The 16,149-nt window shown below is 52.6% G+C and overlaps 1 protein-coding gene across 3 annotated transcripts in view; it reads right to left on the bottom strand.

Moving 5' to 3' along the window:
- Positions 1–16,149, bottom strand: part of TBCD (tubulin folding cofactor D) — a 177,890-nt gene that overhangs the window by 33,016 nt on the left and 128,725 nt on the right. For all 3 annotated transcript variants that reach the window (XM_032616855.1, XM_032616853.1, XM_032616854.1), the window contains 5 exons: positions 13,539–13,612; positions 11,910–12,027; positions 10,542–10,602; positions 9,207–9,229; positions 3,214–3,245 (listed from right to left, as the gene is read on the bottom strand). In XM_032616855.1, the coding sequence (XP_032472746.1) occupies positions 3,214–3,245; positions 9,207–9,229; positions 10,542–10,602; positions 11,910–12,027; positions 13,539–13,612 (308 nt within the window). The remainder of the gene's footprint in view (positions 1–3,213; positions 3,246–9,206; positions 9,230–10,541; positions 10,603–11,909; positions 12,028–13,538; positions 13,613–16,149) is intronic.

Genomic DNA, 16,149 nt, shown 5'->3' on the forward strand with positions numbered 1-16,149 from the left:
TTTTATTTCCTCTTCACTGTGAGCGATGGTTTCTGTGCAAAGTCACTGCTTCAACACAAAAACAGACGCCCTGCACCCCACCCCAGGCCAAGCCAAGCCCCTAAACCCAGAAACGGCTTGCAGATCATGAGCTGTCGATGACACGCAGGGGAGCGACTCAGAGTCTGAGTGTCAGCCGGCAGAAATCAGCTCATGTTTCCAGAGTCCATGCCCCAAGCGACACCCGTCAAACCCATGAGAACACTGAGCTGACACGGAGGAAACGAACCTCCCAGCAGAGCAGTCCCCGAGAGCAGGCAGGAGGCGAGAGACGCGGGCCTCAGGCGGGTCCCTCTGGGTCGGGTGGGTGTAGTGGCCAGAACACCAGGAGGTCAGCTGGCCCCGTGCACCAGGCTCGGGCCTTCCCGTCCACTCACGCCCCAGACCTCAGCAAGGCGTGCATGTGGTCGGGGGCTCGCACGGGGGTTCCTGCACAGAATCACCAGTAGTCCATCCGTAAACAAGGTGAGACCTCTCAGATCCTTGAGACTGGCCAGTTCCACTAGGAATCATCTCGGGAACTGAAATCAGGCTTTCCTAGTGCCGTTTTGTGGACTTCTACAACATGTCTGTGCTTCCCTCCTCACATTCATAAAGAGAATCACCAAAAGCAAACTACATCCCTTGAAGACACCTTAGGGAAGCCTGTGCCTTACTCGACAGTAATGAACCGGGACACAAGGCCCCGCGGGCCTCGTCCAGAATCGAGCATCTGGACCGCTTTTAGAAGGGACTTCTGTTCAGCTCCCCACCCACTGCCTCCCGTCCCCGTTCCTCCCTCCGCACCCGAGGTGGCCTTGGCTCTGACATCTGTGGGTCCAGGAGGGCAGCCCCAGATATCTCTGCTCACAACCTGGGCAGTGCACAGTGAGTCCTCAAGCTCGTTGACTCAGCCAACCCCTGCTCTCCTGACAATGTCTGGCTTCCCGTGAAGTCGTTCCGGCTTTGTTTCCCCTTCTTGCTGAGGGGCCCTGTCATCTGCACTGCTGGGGTCACCCTGCATCCCTGGCTTGCCCCTCAAAGGTGTGTGAGCCCCCACACAGACCCACACACATGGCCCTGGTCGGGCCTCTTGTGTTCTGGACCTGGCAGCACCACTCCTATCTGCCGTCAAGTCGCAAATACCGGTCGGTCCCCAGTGGCAGAGACAAGAAGCCTGTGCACGGTGGACTGGCCTGTTAATGACACTGCCCCTCACGCTGCTCCTAGGAGCCCAGGACTTCTTCCCACATTCAGGTGGGAATGCATCTCCTGTGTGGTCTGACTCAAGACATGTGGAGCAGTCCTGGGCAGACAGTGCACTGCCAGGCCACGGTACGGTCAGGAGCTCTGACAGCTGTGGCTGGGGGAGACCCTGCCCACACGCCCTCACTGCACCCTTGGCTCCCGTGCTCGGTCCTACCCAGGCCTCACCCCACACACGCCCTGCCCCCTGCCAAAGGAACTACCTGGCCACCCAGAGGCCCAGCACTCTCCAGCTTGGTGGCTACTCTGAACCCCAACACCCTCCCACCGGCCAGGGCCATCCCTTCCCTCGGGACTCCACTCGCCACGCCGCTCCTCCTTGGACGGAGGTGTGACGTGCCAGACCTGCATGAAGTCGCCGTGGCCACTGGGCCCTGAATATGCACAGGCTGGGCACGAATATCAGAGCAGGAGCTCCGGGTGGTGGGGGCCGTGGGGAGGGCCTTGCAGCTGGGTTGCAGCAGAGCCTGGCCAGGCACCGCCTTCCTGGCCTGCAGACCAGCCAAGGTCTGAGTACAAGGAGTGTCCGGAAGCTCAGCAAGGCTGTCTCTGCAGCGCCTCCGAGGATCTGCACACTACCTCTACTCCTAACAGAGCTGGGAACCCCGTCAGGCAAGACTGGGGCAGAAGAAGAAGGCCAGCAGTTCTTTGTGAGGAAGAGGATTTGGGACAGCCGAGAGCAGTAAGGGACCCTGTAACCCCCTTCCCAGGGACAAGTGGCTACTGGCAGACACGAACTCTTGGAGGGGCAGAGGGGAGAGGCAGGGGTGCACGGGAAGAAGATCAAAAAGGAACAGTGGGAACTGGCAGGGTGGAATGCTCCAGAAGGGGACACGAGTCCCAGGACGGAAACACACAACCACACGCACCAAAGGACCCAGAAGATAAGGCCAGGGGACTCCACCGAGCACTCACGAGCTCAGGCTGATCCCAACACATGACTGCAGCCTGGCGGGAGGGGGACGGGCAGGCGCAGTCAGGACTGTAGGTGCTACCCCACCCGCCCTCTGGCGTGCCGACCAGCCCGCGTCCCTGGCCAAGCAGACGTGTTCTGTGGTCAACCCCTGCAACCCCAGAATGCTGACGGCACGTCTGTCATATCAACACCAACTGACCCCCACCCGCCCTCCCCTTCCCTGGGTGAGGGGCTCTCCTGGACCCTGGCCCACCATGGGGCCAGGACTGACCCAGCGCCTGATTAAGCACGGAGTCCTGGGTTCTCTAGTAGGTTTAGCTGAAAAGGCTTCAAGAAATCTAGATATTTACACGTTGGCATCTCTTGAGTTCCCCGCAAACATTTAAATATAATCTTAAAAACTGTTCTTTGCTCTACAGTTACATTTAAATATTGTATTGAAGAAGGAAAGATGGCCACATTTGACATCCCTAATTTATCATCCCCGTCTCACCCATCCCACCCCAGCCACCAGCAGCCCCGCGGCTACTAAATATATCAAACCCCACAGAAGCTGGGCTTCCCTGGTGGCGCAGAGAGTCCGCCTGCCGATGCAGGGGACACGGGTTCCTGCCGCGGAACGGCTGGGCCCGTGAGCCATGGCCGCTGAGCCTGCACGTCCAGAGCCTGTGCTCCGCAACAGGAGAGGACACAACCGTGAGAGGCCCGTGTACCGCAAAAAAAAAAAAAAAAAAACCACAGAAGCTGAGAATTAGAGCCTCGAGTGCACACACACAGGAGAAGCAGTGGGCTGGGCAAGTAGCCCCGGGGTTACCGCGTGCAGGCCAGGTGCACCGCCACGGTAGTTCTGGCCAGAAAACCACCCGCCACTTGTCACTGCAAAGGGGCCCATCAGGGAACTTCCCAGTGTTGAAAGCAACGAAGTAAATGCCCTTAGGACTTTTTCTCTTCCCTCAATGGTGGGAAAAAAGGATCACAACCCAACATCTGCAGCCTCCGTGGCTCAGACCTACCTGCTTGTCTCATGAGTTCTCCTCCCAGACCCCTGAAAAGTAATGAAAACATTCAAGGTTAAATCTCCTGTTACACAAAACAACATAAAATATCCTCACCAAGAAACAAATGTAACTTCAGGCTCCAAAAAGTATTATGATGTTAAATAGCTGCATTTGTTGTTGGAAGTATGAACTACTTTTTATGAAAATACGTGCTGTGACCGCCTTCTAGATGATGTTCAGTTTTTACTGGAGACTCTAATCACTGGTACTAATCATATCACACAATCACATATAACAAACCCCAAATACTGTTCAACTCTTACTTTGTAAAAACTAAAGGAACTTAAGGCACTAGAAAGATATCATCATCCAGCAGGACTGGGGAGAGGAAATGCTGCCTGTCTGGACCCTGATTGACCCCGGACGCTGACAACGGGAAACTGGTGGACGTGAATCCAAGAAACACTCCGGGGAGAAGGTAGGAAATTTATGAGACTGCCTCCTGGCCCAGGTAGAGGAACAGGATTCGAGTTTGCCCTCCTGCCTTAAATAAATAGAAAACTGGATGAAATAAACAAAGGTTCAGATGCCGAAAAACAGAGGTCTTGGGAGGAGGGAGGGAGCAGCCAAGTCCCAGAGCCCAAGAGGCCCAGCAGTGAAGCCCAGCGGAGCCGCCTGTCCTGCGGAGTCAAGAGGTTGAGCTGGAAGGTGGGGAGGCCGAGGCGGCTGAAATCTGAGGCGCTGGGGAGCAGCCCAGACAGCGCTGACCTCGAGCTGCACATGCGAGAGAAGAAACTACCTGAGCCTGAGAGGAGAGAGATGCTCCTAAGGAGAAGGCAGGGCGCTTGCAGGATCCCATACGGGCGGGAGGAAGCCCCCGCGAGCCGGAGCACAGGCCTGGTCACGCACGAGGCATCAGCAGAAGGGCCGCCTCGGCAGCCGGTCAGACTGTGCTGGCCCCGTCAGGCCTTCAGAACAGGGCTTGAAAGGATTCAACCAATCCCTCCAACCAAACACCACCAGAAAGCAGCAGCCGGTGCCCAGCGACAAAAATACCACAAAGCCTGGCACCCAACAGAACTACCAGGAAAGCACGACCCACAGCTCCAAGAAAACCAGTCCACACAACCAGACCCAGAAGCACCCAAGACGACAGAATGAACTCGCGGGGTCAGAACAGCTCTTAGTTTCTGCACGTGTCCAAGGAGAGGAGGAGAGAGACTGAGGCATAAGGAAGACATGAATGGAACCTCAAGAAATAAAAAACACAGATCTGAAAATAAAAACCGCACTGAGTGCAATCAATGAAGACAGGAACAGAGAGCAAATTAATAGAAACAAAGAGGTTTAAAAAGATATTGCTCAAAGACTAAGTGAATCATGTGAAAATGACAGAGGAGTTCATTTAAACAGGCTCCTGTGGGTCAAATATGGGCAGCTTGAGCAACAGAAAGAATAACAATGATGTTCCTGGATTACAACGTACTGGGGGGCGGGGAGGACCCGTGAGTCTATAGTGATACATTAGAAAGAGAGGGCAGGGTGGGAGTGGGGAGCGACGCTGCTCTCGCCAGACAAATCAGAAAGCGCATGAGGGGATCAGCCAGTCACCCTCTGGCAGGCCGCAGAGCGACGACTGATTCAGGCCAGGCAGGCAGGCACTGGACACCGGGGATCCACACATCTCGAAGCCACCGCCTCAGGTCAGCCGCCAGCTGCGAGGGGACACACGCCGCTCACGGGCACGTCTGACCTTGTGGAGGTCATCCCTGAACCCAGGGATCAACTCAGCGTCTCTACTAGGGGACAAGTGCACTGGCACAGCCCCTTCACAGGCAACACCAGGGTCCACGCCAGCCATACCAGCCACGCCAGCCATGCCATGGGTAAGCCAGGTCCAACCATCAGGGAACAACCCAGCAAACCCACAATGTGGAATGTTACACAACACAACCGGCCTGAACTCTTAAAAAGAGACTGTACCATGAAAAACAAAAATGGAGGGGACTGAACAACACCAAACACAGTACATGAACTTGAGCAGGTCCTAGTTCCAAGGGGAAAGGCTACGGAGAGCATTTGAAGATGACCTGAAGGAACCTGTGCTCACAAGTCACTGAGGTCACACCGACTCTCCTGGGTGTGGTGGGGACACTGGTTGTACATGGTTACACAGGACAAAGTCTCTGCTCTTCCCTGATGCTTTCTCAAGTTTTAAAGAGGAAGCAACATGCCCGCAACTTACTTTCCATAAAGAGAAATGATACACATATAAAGAGAGAGGACACACACACACTAGCTGAGATAAAACAAACAGTCAAAATGTTATTAATAATGGGGGAAGGGTGAACAGGTATTCATTGCACTAATTTTATTTAGACCCATAATCCCTCAAGATAAAATGTTGGGCGTTACAGAAAATCAAGCCTTGCTATGCCCTTTCCCAGGAAGACTTCCGAACACAGTCTGCCAAAGAGAACACAGTTCCCAACGTCATTCAGATAGCTGAGAAAGCAACTGGAGGCCCCAAAGAGACCAAGGGGCCCGGGCACCCCTGGGGCCGCACGGCCACAGCTCCCAGGACACCGGGCGGCCTCCCAAGGGCTGACTGCTCACTCACAGAGGGGCAGGAGCACACCCTCCAGGGGACCAGAGCATGGGGCTGGTGCAAATCCCACATGCACCTCACATTTCCCTCCAAGATCAAGATCCATCTCCCTCGACTACGTGAGCTGCCATTTCCACTTACCCACAGTTCACATTTCTTTAAGATTAAGACTTTCACGCTTCTGTTCTGCAAATGAAGGCCTGTCACCACTCCTGCAGGAGGGCCTGACACTGCCAGGTGACATGCAGGGATTGGGAGGTGGCCATCACAAGCAACGAGGCTGCCATGAACTCAAGTGTCACAGGAAATTCAACGAGGGCTCCCCAGAGCACTCCAGGCCTGCTGACGGGAAGCACTTGCTGGGTTTGAGAGTTCAGGCATTCCCAGTGAGACAGGAGCACCAGGCGGCCTGGCCAGGAGTCCTCACCCTCCTGACCCTCCCCAACAGGGACAGCGAGTGCTCAGAGCTCTCACCGCACACAGAGGTCCTCCCAGCACAATCCCACACGGCCAGCCAGCACTGACCACCCCAGGGTGTCACGGGGCAGCCCCATCAGCTTGTCAGAACCTACGGGATGCTCCAATCCTTTTGCTGGTGCAGAGGGATCTGCAGGGCACATGGGACGCACGACTCTAGCACCAGGCAGACCTAAGGGGTCCCTTCAAGGACAGAGGATTTATTTCCACAGCCAAGGCCGCTTCCTGGAGGTGAGGACCAAGGAAGGATGCGTCTGGAGCTTTGTCTCAGATGTAGGAGGTCACCTCCCAGCCCCTAGAAGGTTCTGCCTGACAGGATCCTCTGTTTACCTGGGCCGGGGGCCCTGCTGGAAGGTCTATGCTGGTGCCATCTATGGTGAGGCCTCAGGTCACAGGGAATCAGCGCAACCCAATGGAAACCCTGGATGCCAAGGCCTGGAGGCGGGGGGAGGTGGGGGTGGTCGAGACCCTCCCTGAGTGGCAATAGCTGTGCATGTGTCACGAGTGGCCACAGGGAGGATTCAGTGTGACTCCACAGGGAAGGGACCCAGGAAGCTGGTGCCTGGCCTATCCTGGACTCTGTCCTGCGGGCTTTTTATGTTGCTGATTTTTATCTGTACCCTTTTGCTGCAATAAGCCATAACCACAAGCATAATGGCTCTGCTGAGTTCTGAGTCCTTCTACCAGCAAGCCACTGAGCCTGAAGGTGGTCTTGGGGACCCCCAAACTCACAATAAGAAAATAGTCCAAGGAAATAATGGTGCTAAGCTGGATCTACAAGGTCAGAAGGACTGGACACCTCGCATTCAAGCCCCGGCAAGAGCCTTCTGGCCTGGTCCTGTGGGGCCATGTGACACCCCCCGCTTCTGTGGTCACTGCCAGGGCCTCTGGCCAAGACCTGTGTGGGAGTCACACTTCGTGAACAAACACTGCTGAGGCACCCAGGCCCATCCCACCCAGAGGGCCTCTGTTGCACCAGAGGCCACATGCGTTATCTTCCTACACTGGCCTCACTGAATGGGGTTATTTTCTATTTATTTTTGAGATTTATCACTAGAAAAGAAAATAAGGCAAAGAGCAGACGTGCATTTGGAATTTGTAAGATGCTAACGGATTTCATCAGAAGCCTTCAGCTCCAAAGAAAGCCGCACACGCACACAACATGTGCACAACGGCCCTGGGGTGGTCGGTGGCCCTCCGCACACAGCTCACTGCCTGCCTCATCCCTGGTTAGTCCCGTGGAGTTCAAGCCATTTCACCAGAAACAAAGGAACATGTTTTTATGTAAGGGGAAGTGAGTCGCTCCTTTCTTTCTGTTAAAACAGATAAAGCAGCAGCATCAGTGGAACAGCCAAGAGCGGCCCACGGGCCTCCCCATGGGAACCCCCTCCAGGCCTCCATCCAGGAAGCAGGAACTGGGAGGCAGAGCCATGCCCATTGGTTCAGGTCTACACCAGGCCTCACCCACCCAGGAGGAGACTCACTCAGCAGAGTTTATCACCTGCAGGATGCCCCTAAGGGAAGGACAGTTAAACAGGGAACAGACACCACCAAAAAGCCCTGAGACCTCGGCCCGTCTCCACACCAACCACGGAGGCCACAGAGACCACGGAGGGTCCTGACACAGACGTGGCCCACATCCTGGAGGCGCTGCAGGATGCGGAGGAGCCGCTCGCGCCTATGCGCCCACTTGGTCGCAAGGAGGTCCGAGAGGTGGCCAGGTCTGACCATCAGTGAGCAAACTGACCACGGGCAGACTCATCCTGAAAAGGGATTCTGAAGTAAGGCAGGGGACGCAGGCTTAAAGAAGATCAAGTTTAAATTATAAGCACCGACTGAGACCAGATCCAAATCAGCAGAGGGTGACGCCAGCTAACTGTGAGGTCACCTGAGCAACCTCTGAGAGAAGCCCCCGTGTGGCCCCAGCCACCCTGGGCGGGGAAGTCACAGCAGGCCCTGGGCTGCCAGGAAAGCTGGAGGCAGGGAGAGCGGCCAAAATGAGAACACGTCAAACAAGAACAGGCTGACATCCACTGCCCTGCACCGTTACATTAAAACACAAGAAAAACGAGATGCAAGCCACAGTCTGGGAGAAAGTTCTGGCAAATCACCTGTCTACAAAGAGCTCGTGTCCAGAACATGACAAGAGTGCTGACAGCTTAGTAAGAAGACTACAGAGCATGAGTTTTTTTTATGAGCAAAAGATCTGAACAGTCACTTCACAGAAGAGGGAGGACAGCCAGTCCACACAGGAGGTGTCAAGGTCACCAGGCCCCAGGTATGCAAACTAAAGTGGTGATGAGCTACCCCACGCCCAAGGATCAGCCCCACCCCAGCACTGATGAGGACACCTTAGACACACTGCACCGCATGACCCAGCAACACGTCCACACTAAGACTCGTACGCCAATGTTCACACAAGCTTTATCCCGAAGAAGCCAAAAGCTGGAACAACCCAGATGCCCACCACCTGGCGAGCAGATAAACACACCAAGCACACACGCCACAGACCACCACACAGCACGACAGAAGAACACACCACTGTACGCCAACCACACGGTGAATCTCAGAAACAGCACGCTCGGTGACAAAGACCAGACCCCAAGGTCACCAAGACCCGCACGACATTCAGAGGGCAGACCACAGCCTCCAGGGCAGAGAGGACCCACTGCAAAGGGCAGAAGGCAGATCCAGGCGGCGCCGCTGCTGCAGCCACCAGCCCCGTCAGACTCCACAGTCAAACGAGCAAGCTTCTCACCACGGCGTCAGTGAAGCTCAGAATCCAACCAGGCTTTCATGGCTCTTCACCCCCTCAAACAGGATAAGCACAGGCAACTTGGCCAGGACCACTCGGGAGACACCCATGACTAGGGGCCCAATATTTTCTTCACAAAACATAAAACTTCAGGTGTGTAAAGCTTACCTGTATAACTGACGATCATAAAGCTAAAAATAAAGAATTGAAAGTTACTTAGTTATTTAAATTACTAGGATTTAAAAAATAACACAGCAAGTATATAACAAGCATCAAAAGGATAACAAAGAAACACACAGGTGGGCGTTTCCCAGGAGGGGCTGATGGAGCCCCTCCACTCTCCAAGAGCACCTCACTAACAAGCCCCTCCCTCACTAAGACCCACCGTGCATTACCACATTTAATCCTCACAACAGCCCAGATCCCTCCTTCCCTCACCTGGAAGAGAAACCAGGGGTCAGAGAGGGGAGGAAGAGGGTTGCCAACCAGTGAGGGGGGCCTGGATACCCGGACCTGCCCCCCACCGACAGCCCCTCAGGCAGTAAACTAACCCTAACGGTCCTTCTCCTTGCAAGGAACTCAGAGAAGCCATTCACAGCATCACCACTAACTACCATCCCAGCCACCACTCACTGAATGTTCATGCTGTGCCAGCAACTCCACTCAACTCTCCGAATGCATTCTTTAATTCTCACAGAAACTCAAGCAAGTAGGTTCCACTATTACCCAGGCTCTACAGAAAAAGGAAGCCGAGGACGGGGGACGGTCCCCGCACTGAACCGCCTCCTGCGTTACACGGCGTCAGCCCGGCTTGACAGTGTCAGGTGAGCACCAGACTCCACTCTAAAGGTGAGAAATGCACCTAAACAGATGGTACGGTTTTGCCAAAATGGAAAAGAAAGTTAACGGCACCAAGAGGATGAGGAGGGAAAGACGTCAAAATGGTGAATTATTACATAAAGAGCTAAATCTTAAAGAAAACAGAACTCTACTCAGAACAACAAACAGTAAAGCCGTTTAACATCTCAAGAGTGACTTCCAGGTTATCCTATAACATTAAGACCTACAGTTCATAGTTCACCAATTTTGACTCACAGAAGCCTTTGAGAATCTCAAAAACCCAGAAAAATGCACACACCTCCTCCCCAGAGAAGTGCATACACAAACCCTGGGTGTGACTTCAGACTCGGGGTTCCCCACCATGGAGGCACAGCTGGGGGTGCAAGGCCTTCGTGCTTGTTCTGCGTGCCACTGCCCACCCGCCCTTGCGTGAGGACGCACCCCGAGCGAGGAGGGTGGCCAGGCTGCACAGCAGGACTAGATGAGAGGCGGGTGCTGTGCAATGTCCAGCGGAGGACACTTGGCCACACAGAAGAGCCCGAGCTCACCCCAAGGGCTTGCACCACAGCCCCAGGACTGACCCTCGGGGCTTCGCTTGGGGGCAGGCAGGCGCCAGGTACCAGGAGACCTAGAAGAGGGGTGCCCCAGAGGCTGCACACTGACCTGCTGGTGGATCTGCTTCAGGCCCTGCACGGCCTTCTCGTCTAGGAAGTCCGAGACGGGCCTGCGGGAGTTCAAACACAACGTGTGAGGTCCTGGGACAGCGACAGGGAGACACGCATGCAGGCCTGGTGGCCCGCCAGCTCCCAGCCCACAAGCACCTGCAGGGGCATCCCTGAAGGTACATCCACTCAAGGGGGCAGACGGAAGACCTTCTCTGTCAGCGGTTAGCAGACAATAGAGACAGGGCTGTGATGAGGCGCCTGCTTGAGAGCGGGGACCGACCCCATGTTCGGGAAGAATCTGCGGCCCCGGGGCGGGGAGCAGCCCAGCTCCCAGGCACCCCGTGACTTGCTTTGGAAAAGAGTACAGCGGCTGAGGCTGCGGTCAGGGCCCTGCAGCCAGTGGCCTCACTGCCGCCCTGGACAGGCCTGCTCGGCACCCAGAAACCTGGATTTCGGGAGGGCTCTCCCCATTCCCTAACTGCCCAGACTGTTAGCACAACCCATGTGGATTATGCTGAAACCTGATTTCTTCTGGGAGTCTGGGATTTGGGTTCATGGCAGGTAGAGAACCCACACGACCAGCCCCCAAAAAACCCCCGGGGGCCGGTCTCTCTAGCCTTCCCTGGGGGGAAACGTGTTGTCACACGCACTGCCAGGGGATTAGGTGAGTCCTGCACAGCTGCACCAGGAGAGGATTCCATAAACGCCAGGTCCTCGGCCAAGCCCACAGGTGCCATTTCACCCCCTCGCAGATGTCATTCAAACGGACTGTGGGGAGAGAAGCAGGGTCAACTCGGACCTGCTATCACTGTGTCCCCAGGAAATCACCTCGAAGGACAGGAAGCCACTTAAATACAGTTTTCCCCAAGCTGGAGTCCAAGAACCACAGCACAGACATCACAGTGTGCTCTGAGCTTTTGCCTCTGAGGAAAAGTCAGTTGGAAAATCAAGTAGGAAGACGAAGCAGCTGCTTCACAAAACATTCTCAGCACTCGGGCCTTCTCAGCAGCGCCGCGCTGCGCGTCTATTGTTAGTTACACTAACTGAGCCAGCAGAAGAGGCTCCTGGTAGACACTCCTAAATTTATATTCTCTGGTATTTTAAATTATTGAAAGTGATAAATGAACAAAGAATACTGAATATACGAGCTGCTCAACACAAACTCTGAAAACGTGTCTTTGCTTTTACAATCTGTTTACCTCAGAAAGAGCGAGGTGACAGGAGAAGCTCAGAGAGGTGGGGTCCCCCAGAGAGGACAGGGGACCACTGACAGACGTCGTCAGGAGCACAGGGCCCCTGGAGACCATGCCGCCGGCACAAAGGAAGGGGCGCGTGGACAGGGCCCCAGCTGTGACCCAGCTCCTACCTGCCCTGTTGCACGGCCAGTGTGTACAGGCTATGGGTGACCTCTGCGCAGGCGAGCACAGCCCCGTGCCGAGTGTGTAGGTCTGGACTCTGTGTCATCGACAGCAGACGCGGGAAAACTGCAAAGGACACATGGGAGATGCACACAGGGTGACAGACGCGAGGGTTCAGGATCCAGGGGAGAAACAAACCCACTCAGTTATCTCTGTCAGGATCATTATCTCACAACCAAGGCTAAACTAAAGTCTCTGACATGCCAGACTTTGTCAGCAGACACTAGGGCAGCGAGCAGGAACGTGAACGAGGATGACACTTGCCCCCAAACAGCACGTGCTCTTCGGGGCTCCGGACACAGGGTGGTGACCCAGGGTGAGAACAGACAGCAGGGAAGAAGGAAAACAGACTGTTTTCCAGGTCTTTCCTGCTGTTCAGGGGCTGCCAGGGCTCTGCCTAGGGGGCAGGGAGGACAGAGGCCGGGCTGCAGGACCCTACAGCAAACACACGGTGCCTCAGCCTAGAGCTCGCCCTCTCCTCAGAGCAGAGGAAGCCTCCAAGCCTGTGCTCTGGGGACAGAAAGCAAAGTCAGACAGTCCTTGAAGCCTGGCAGGGAGCACAGACAAGGAGCCGCACCCACAGCGGCTCTGCCCCACCAGCCCCACCAGCCCCACCATCCAGGGGGAACCACAATCACAGCCGGGCAGAGGCCACAGCGTCCTTGCCAGGAGAGGGCCCACACAGGCGCTCAGACGTGGCAGCTGGTAGCGGTCAGTGTTTAAGAATCAGGGAAATCCCTTATCCTGGGGCGGTCAGCACTCTTGAACTGGGAAGAAAGTGTCCCCTTCATTCAGGCAGCAGGATTATCATAAAAGGAAAATAAAACACCCGGTGAGATTCCTGACATTAAGCTTAATTAACAGACCACGAAGCTGAAAGGGCCCTTAGGAGGTAACATGCCCCAAACCTTCATTTAAAATCCCAGAGTGTGTGATTAAAACCAGTAACTCCAAATGAAGAACCATGATCCAACCAACAGTTACTTCTCTAATAAATGTCAGTGGGAATAAGTATAATGTGGAGAAATTTGTGTATTGTTCCCTAAATTAAAATCAGATGCCTACTTATTCCAAGTAGAAAAAACGTGATGGAACATACACAGGTTCTTTCCTTAATGATAAGGGCGTGTCATCAGTTCACACTGGCTGTTCTGTTCTTGAGTAAAGTGCGCTCAGGCCTGGCCCAGGAAGTCAGCAAATCCACTGCAGCCCCAGGGAAGCAGCTCACTGTTTAATATGTTACATTATGAGTTCCTTCACTTGTTGTTTTAAGGCTACTTCTGAAACACACAGTGTACAGCAGATCCATCGATTCCTGCTGGGATGGTGCAGGAATCCTGTGGCTCCTGGGGATACACACACCTCAGTGGTCACAGCACCTGCGCTCCCAGAGGCCATGGTACCTGGTTTGTATTCTGTCCCTGATGAAGCACAGACAAGTTCTTCGAAGCCTTCTCAGCAAGAGAGAAACCCCCAGGCCTTGGAATCAGTGAGGGGGCCTCCGGGGCTTCCTGCTGTGTGTTCGTGCATGTGTCCGTGGTGCACACGCATGTGCTAGTGTGAGGAGGAGCGCCTACCATGACGGGTGCTGTGCTCGGGTGCTCGCTGAGCCAGGTTCCGCAGTGCCTTGGCCGACAGCTCCCTGATGGCCCTGGGGGGCGGGGCAGAGAACACTGTTAGTCCTTCATTTCAAGGATTCTGGCTTTATTCAATTATAGAGAGGACAGTGCACCGGAGCTGTCAAATGGCCACTTAGTCAAACACTATGAAAACAAACACAAACTAACAAGCAAGTAAGAAACTCTGCTCATAACAAATGAGGGAGAGAGACTTCACCAAGAGGAGGCACTACATGCAAGTCCCCGTCAGGACACAGCTGCCATCTGCACGGCGCTGGATGGCACAGTATGTCTCCAACCTCCTGCACCCCAAGGGACACAGAGGACGCAAGTACTGGAGAGCCTGTGAAACCACCACTGGGAAGATCGAGAGCTAAATGAGGGACGCTCGTGAGGCTCAAGCTAATAAACAGGAGGCATACATCACATCAGTGCAAACATTTCCAGTCAACGCACATTTGTTACATTCTCAACACACAGAACAGAAGGACGACCCCAGGACGGGTTAATGGAGCCGAGTTCCCTCCTGAACCTGCCAGGGGCCAGACAGGTCTGATCAAACCTTGAGGGCGACTTGTGAAGCTGACACCCTCCCCCACGCCTCCCAAGCCCCGTCCCGGCACTAAAAGCCAGGAGGGCACTGCCAAGAGCTCCAGACAGAACAGGAAGTAGTCATTTCCTTAAAATAATAATTAGGAGGACTACAGAACAAGACAGAACATGATAACAATATTAAAGAAGAAACATGCAAAAGGGGGCATCTGTAGTCTGATCATTATACGTTCCAAGTACACAAACACCAGAAAGAAGCACTTGGAGGATGAAAGTGGACGCTGGAGCAGGAGATCCTTCCTCTCCTGTGTATGCCCGGGCCTCTCGATGCCCCCAGACCAGCTTAGGGGTCTGCTTCCAACAGAAAACAGCCAGCTCTTCAAGGCAGGGAGGTCTCATGTGCTAAGAGCCCAATCAGGAAGCCATTTCTGAAGGCTGAGTGATCAGGTCTCAGAGCAGATAAAGCCCCACAGTTGCCAAGGAGGTAGCTATTCTAACAGGCTTAGTTACACTTATCCTCTAATTAGTGCACTTTGAGGATAAGCTTTCTGTATTTAAAAATATTATATTTACCATCTAAATGACAGACCTCAAACTATAAAACTCTTAGAAGAAAACACAGGGGAAAAGCTTCATGACCTTAGATTTGGCAATGTTTTCTTGGATGTAACACCAAAAGCACAGGCAAAAGTAAAACTATATACACTGATAACAGGTAAACTGAACTACGTTAAAATTTAAACTTCTGCACATCGAAGGATACAAGCAACAGAGTGCAAAGGCAACCTACAGAATGGGAGGAAATATCTGCAAATCATGTATCTGATAAGGGACTAACATCCAGAATATATAAAGAACTCTTACAACCCAACAACAACAACGAAAACCAAGTAACTGCATTTTAAAATGGGCAAAGGACTTGAACTATTTCTCCAAATATGATATACAAATAGCCAACAAGCATATGAAAAGATGCTCAACGTCACTAATCATTAGGGAAATGCAAATCAAAACCACAATGAAATACCATCTCACACCCGACACCCATTAAGATCGACACTATTTAAAAAGAAAAAAAGAAAATAACAAGTACTGGTGAGGATTTGCAGAAATTGGAATCCTTGTGCATTGCTGATGGGAATGTTAAATGGTACAGCCATTATGAAAAACAGTATGGCTTTTGAGATTAAAAATAGAATTACTATTTAAGCTTACAATCCCACTTCTGGGTATATACCCAAAAAACTGAAAGCAGGGTCTCGAAGAGATATTTATACACCCATATTCACAGCAGCATTACTCACAACAGCTAAAATGTGGAAGCAACCCAAGTATCCATGGACAGATGAATGGATAAAGAAGATGTGGCGTGTATATACAATCGAATATTGTTCAGCCTTAAAAAGGAAGGAAATTCTGACACATGCTACAACACAGATGAACCTTGGAGGACAGTATGTTGAGTGGAATCAGCCAGTCACAGAAGGACAAATCCTGTAGGATTCCATATGAGACTCCTAGAGGAGTTACATTCAGAGACAGACAGGAGAATGGGGGCTGCCAAGGGGAGGGAGAGTCGATGATTAACCGGGACAGAGTTTCAGTTTTGCAAGATGAAAAAGTTGGTTGTACAGAAAGGGGAATGTACTTAGCTGAACTCTACACTAAAAATGATTAAGATAAATATTACATGTATTTTACCACAGTCAAAAAATTTTTAATTATGTTTATTTTGATACATTATTTGGGGTGAGTATGTCTAAGTATCAGAAAAATTTTTTTAATTCTATTGAATTATAGTTGATTTACAATGTGTTAATTTCTGTGCAGCAGAGTGACTCAGTTATACATATATATTCTTTTCCACATTCTTTCCCATTATGGTTTATCACAGGATATTAAATATAGTTCCCTGTGCTATACTGTAGGAGCTAGTTGTTTATCAGAAAATGTTTAAAAAGAAACCCAAAACAATGGATAATACTTCTCAAAAGCGTATACTATTAAAAGTATAATA

Source organism: Phocoena sinus, chromosome 20 (genome assembly GCF_008692025.1).
Source record: "Phocoena sinus isolate mPhoSin1 chromosome 20, mPhoSin1.pri, whole genome shotgun sequence".
In the NCBI taxonomy this organism is placed as follows: domain Eukaryota; kingdom Metazoa; phylum Chordata; class Mammalia; order Artiodactyla; family Phocoenidae; genus Phocoena; species Phocoena sinus.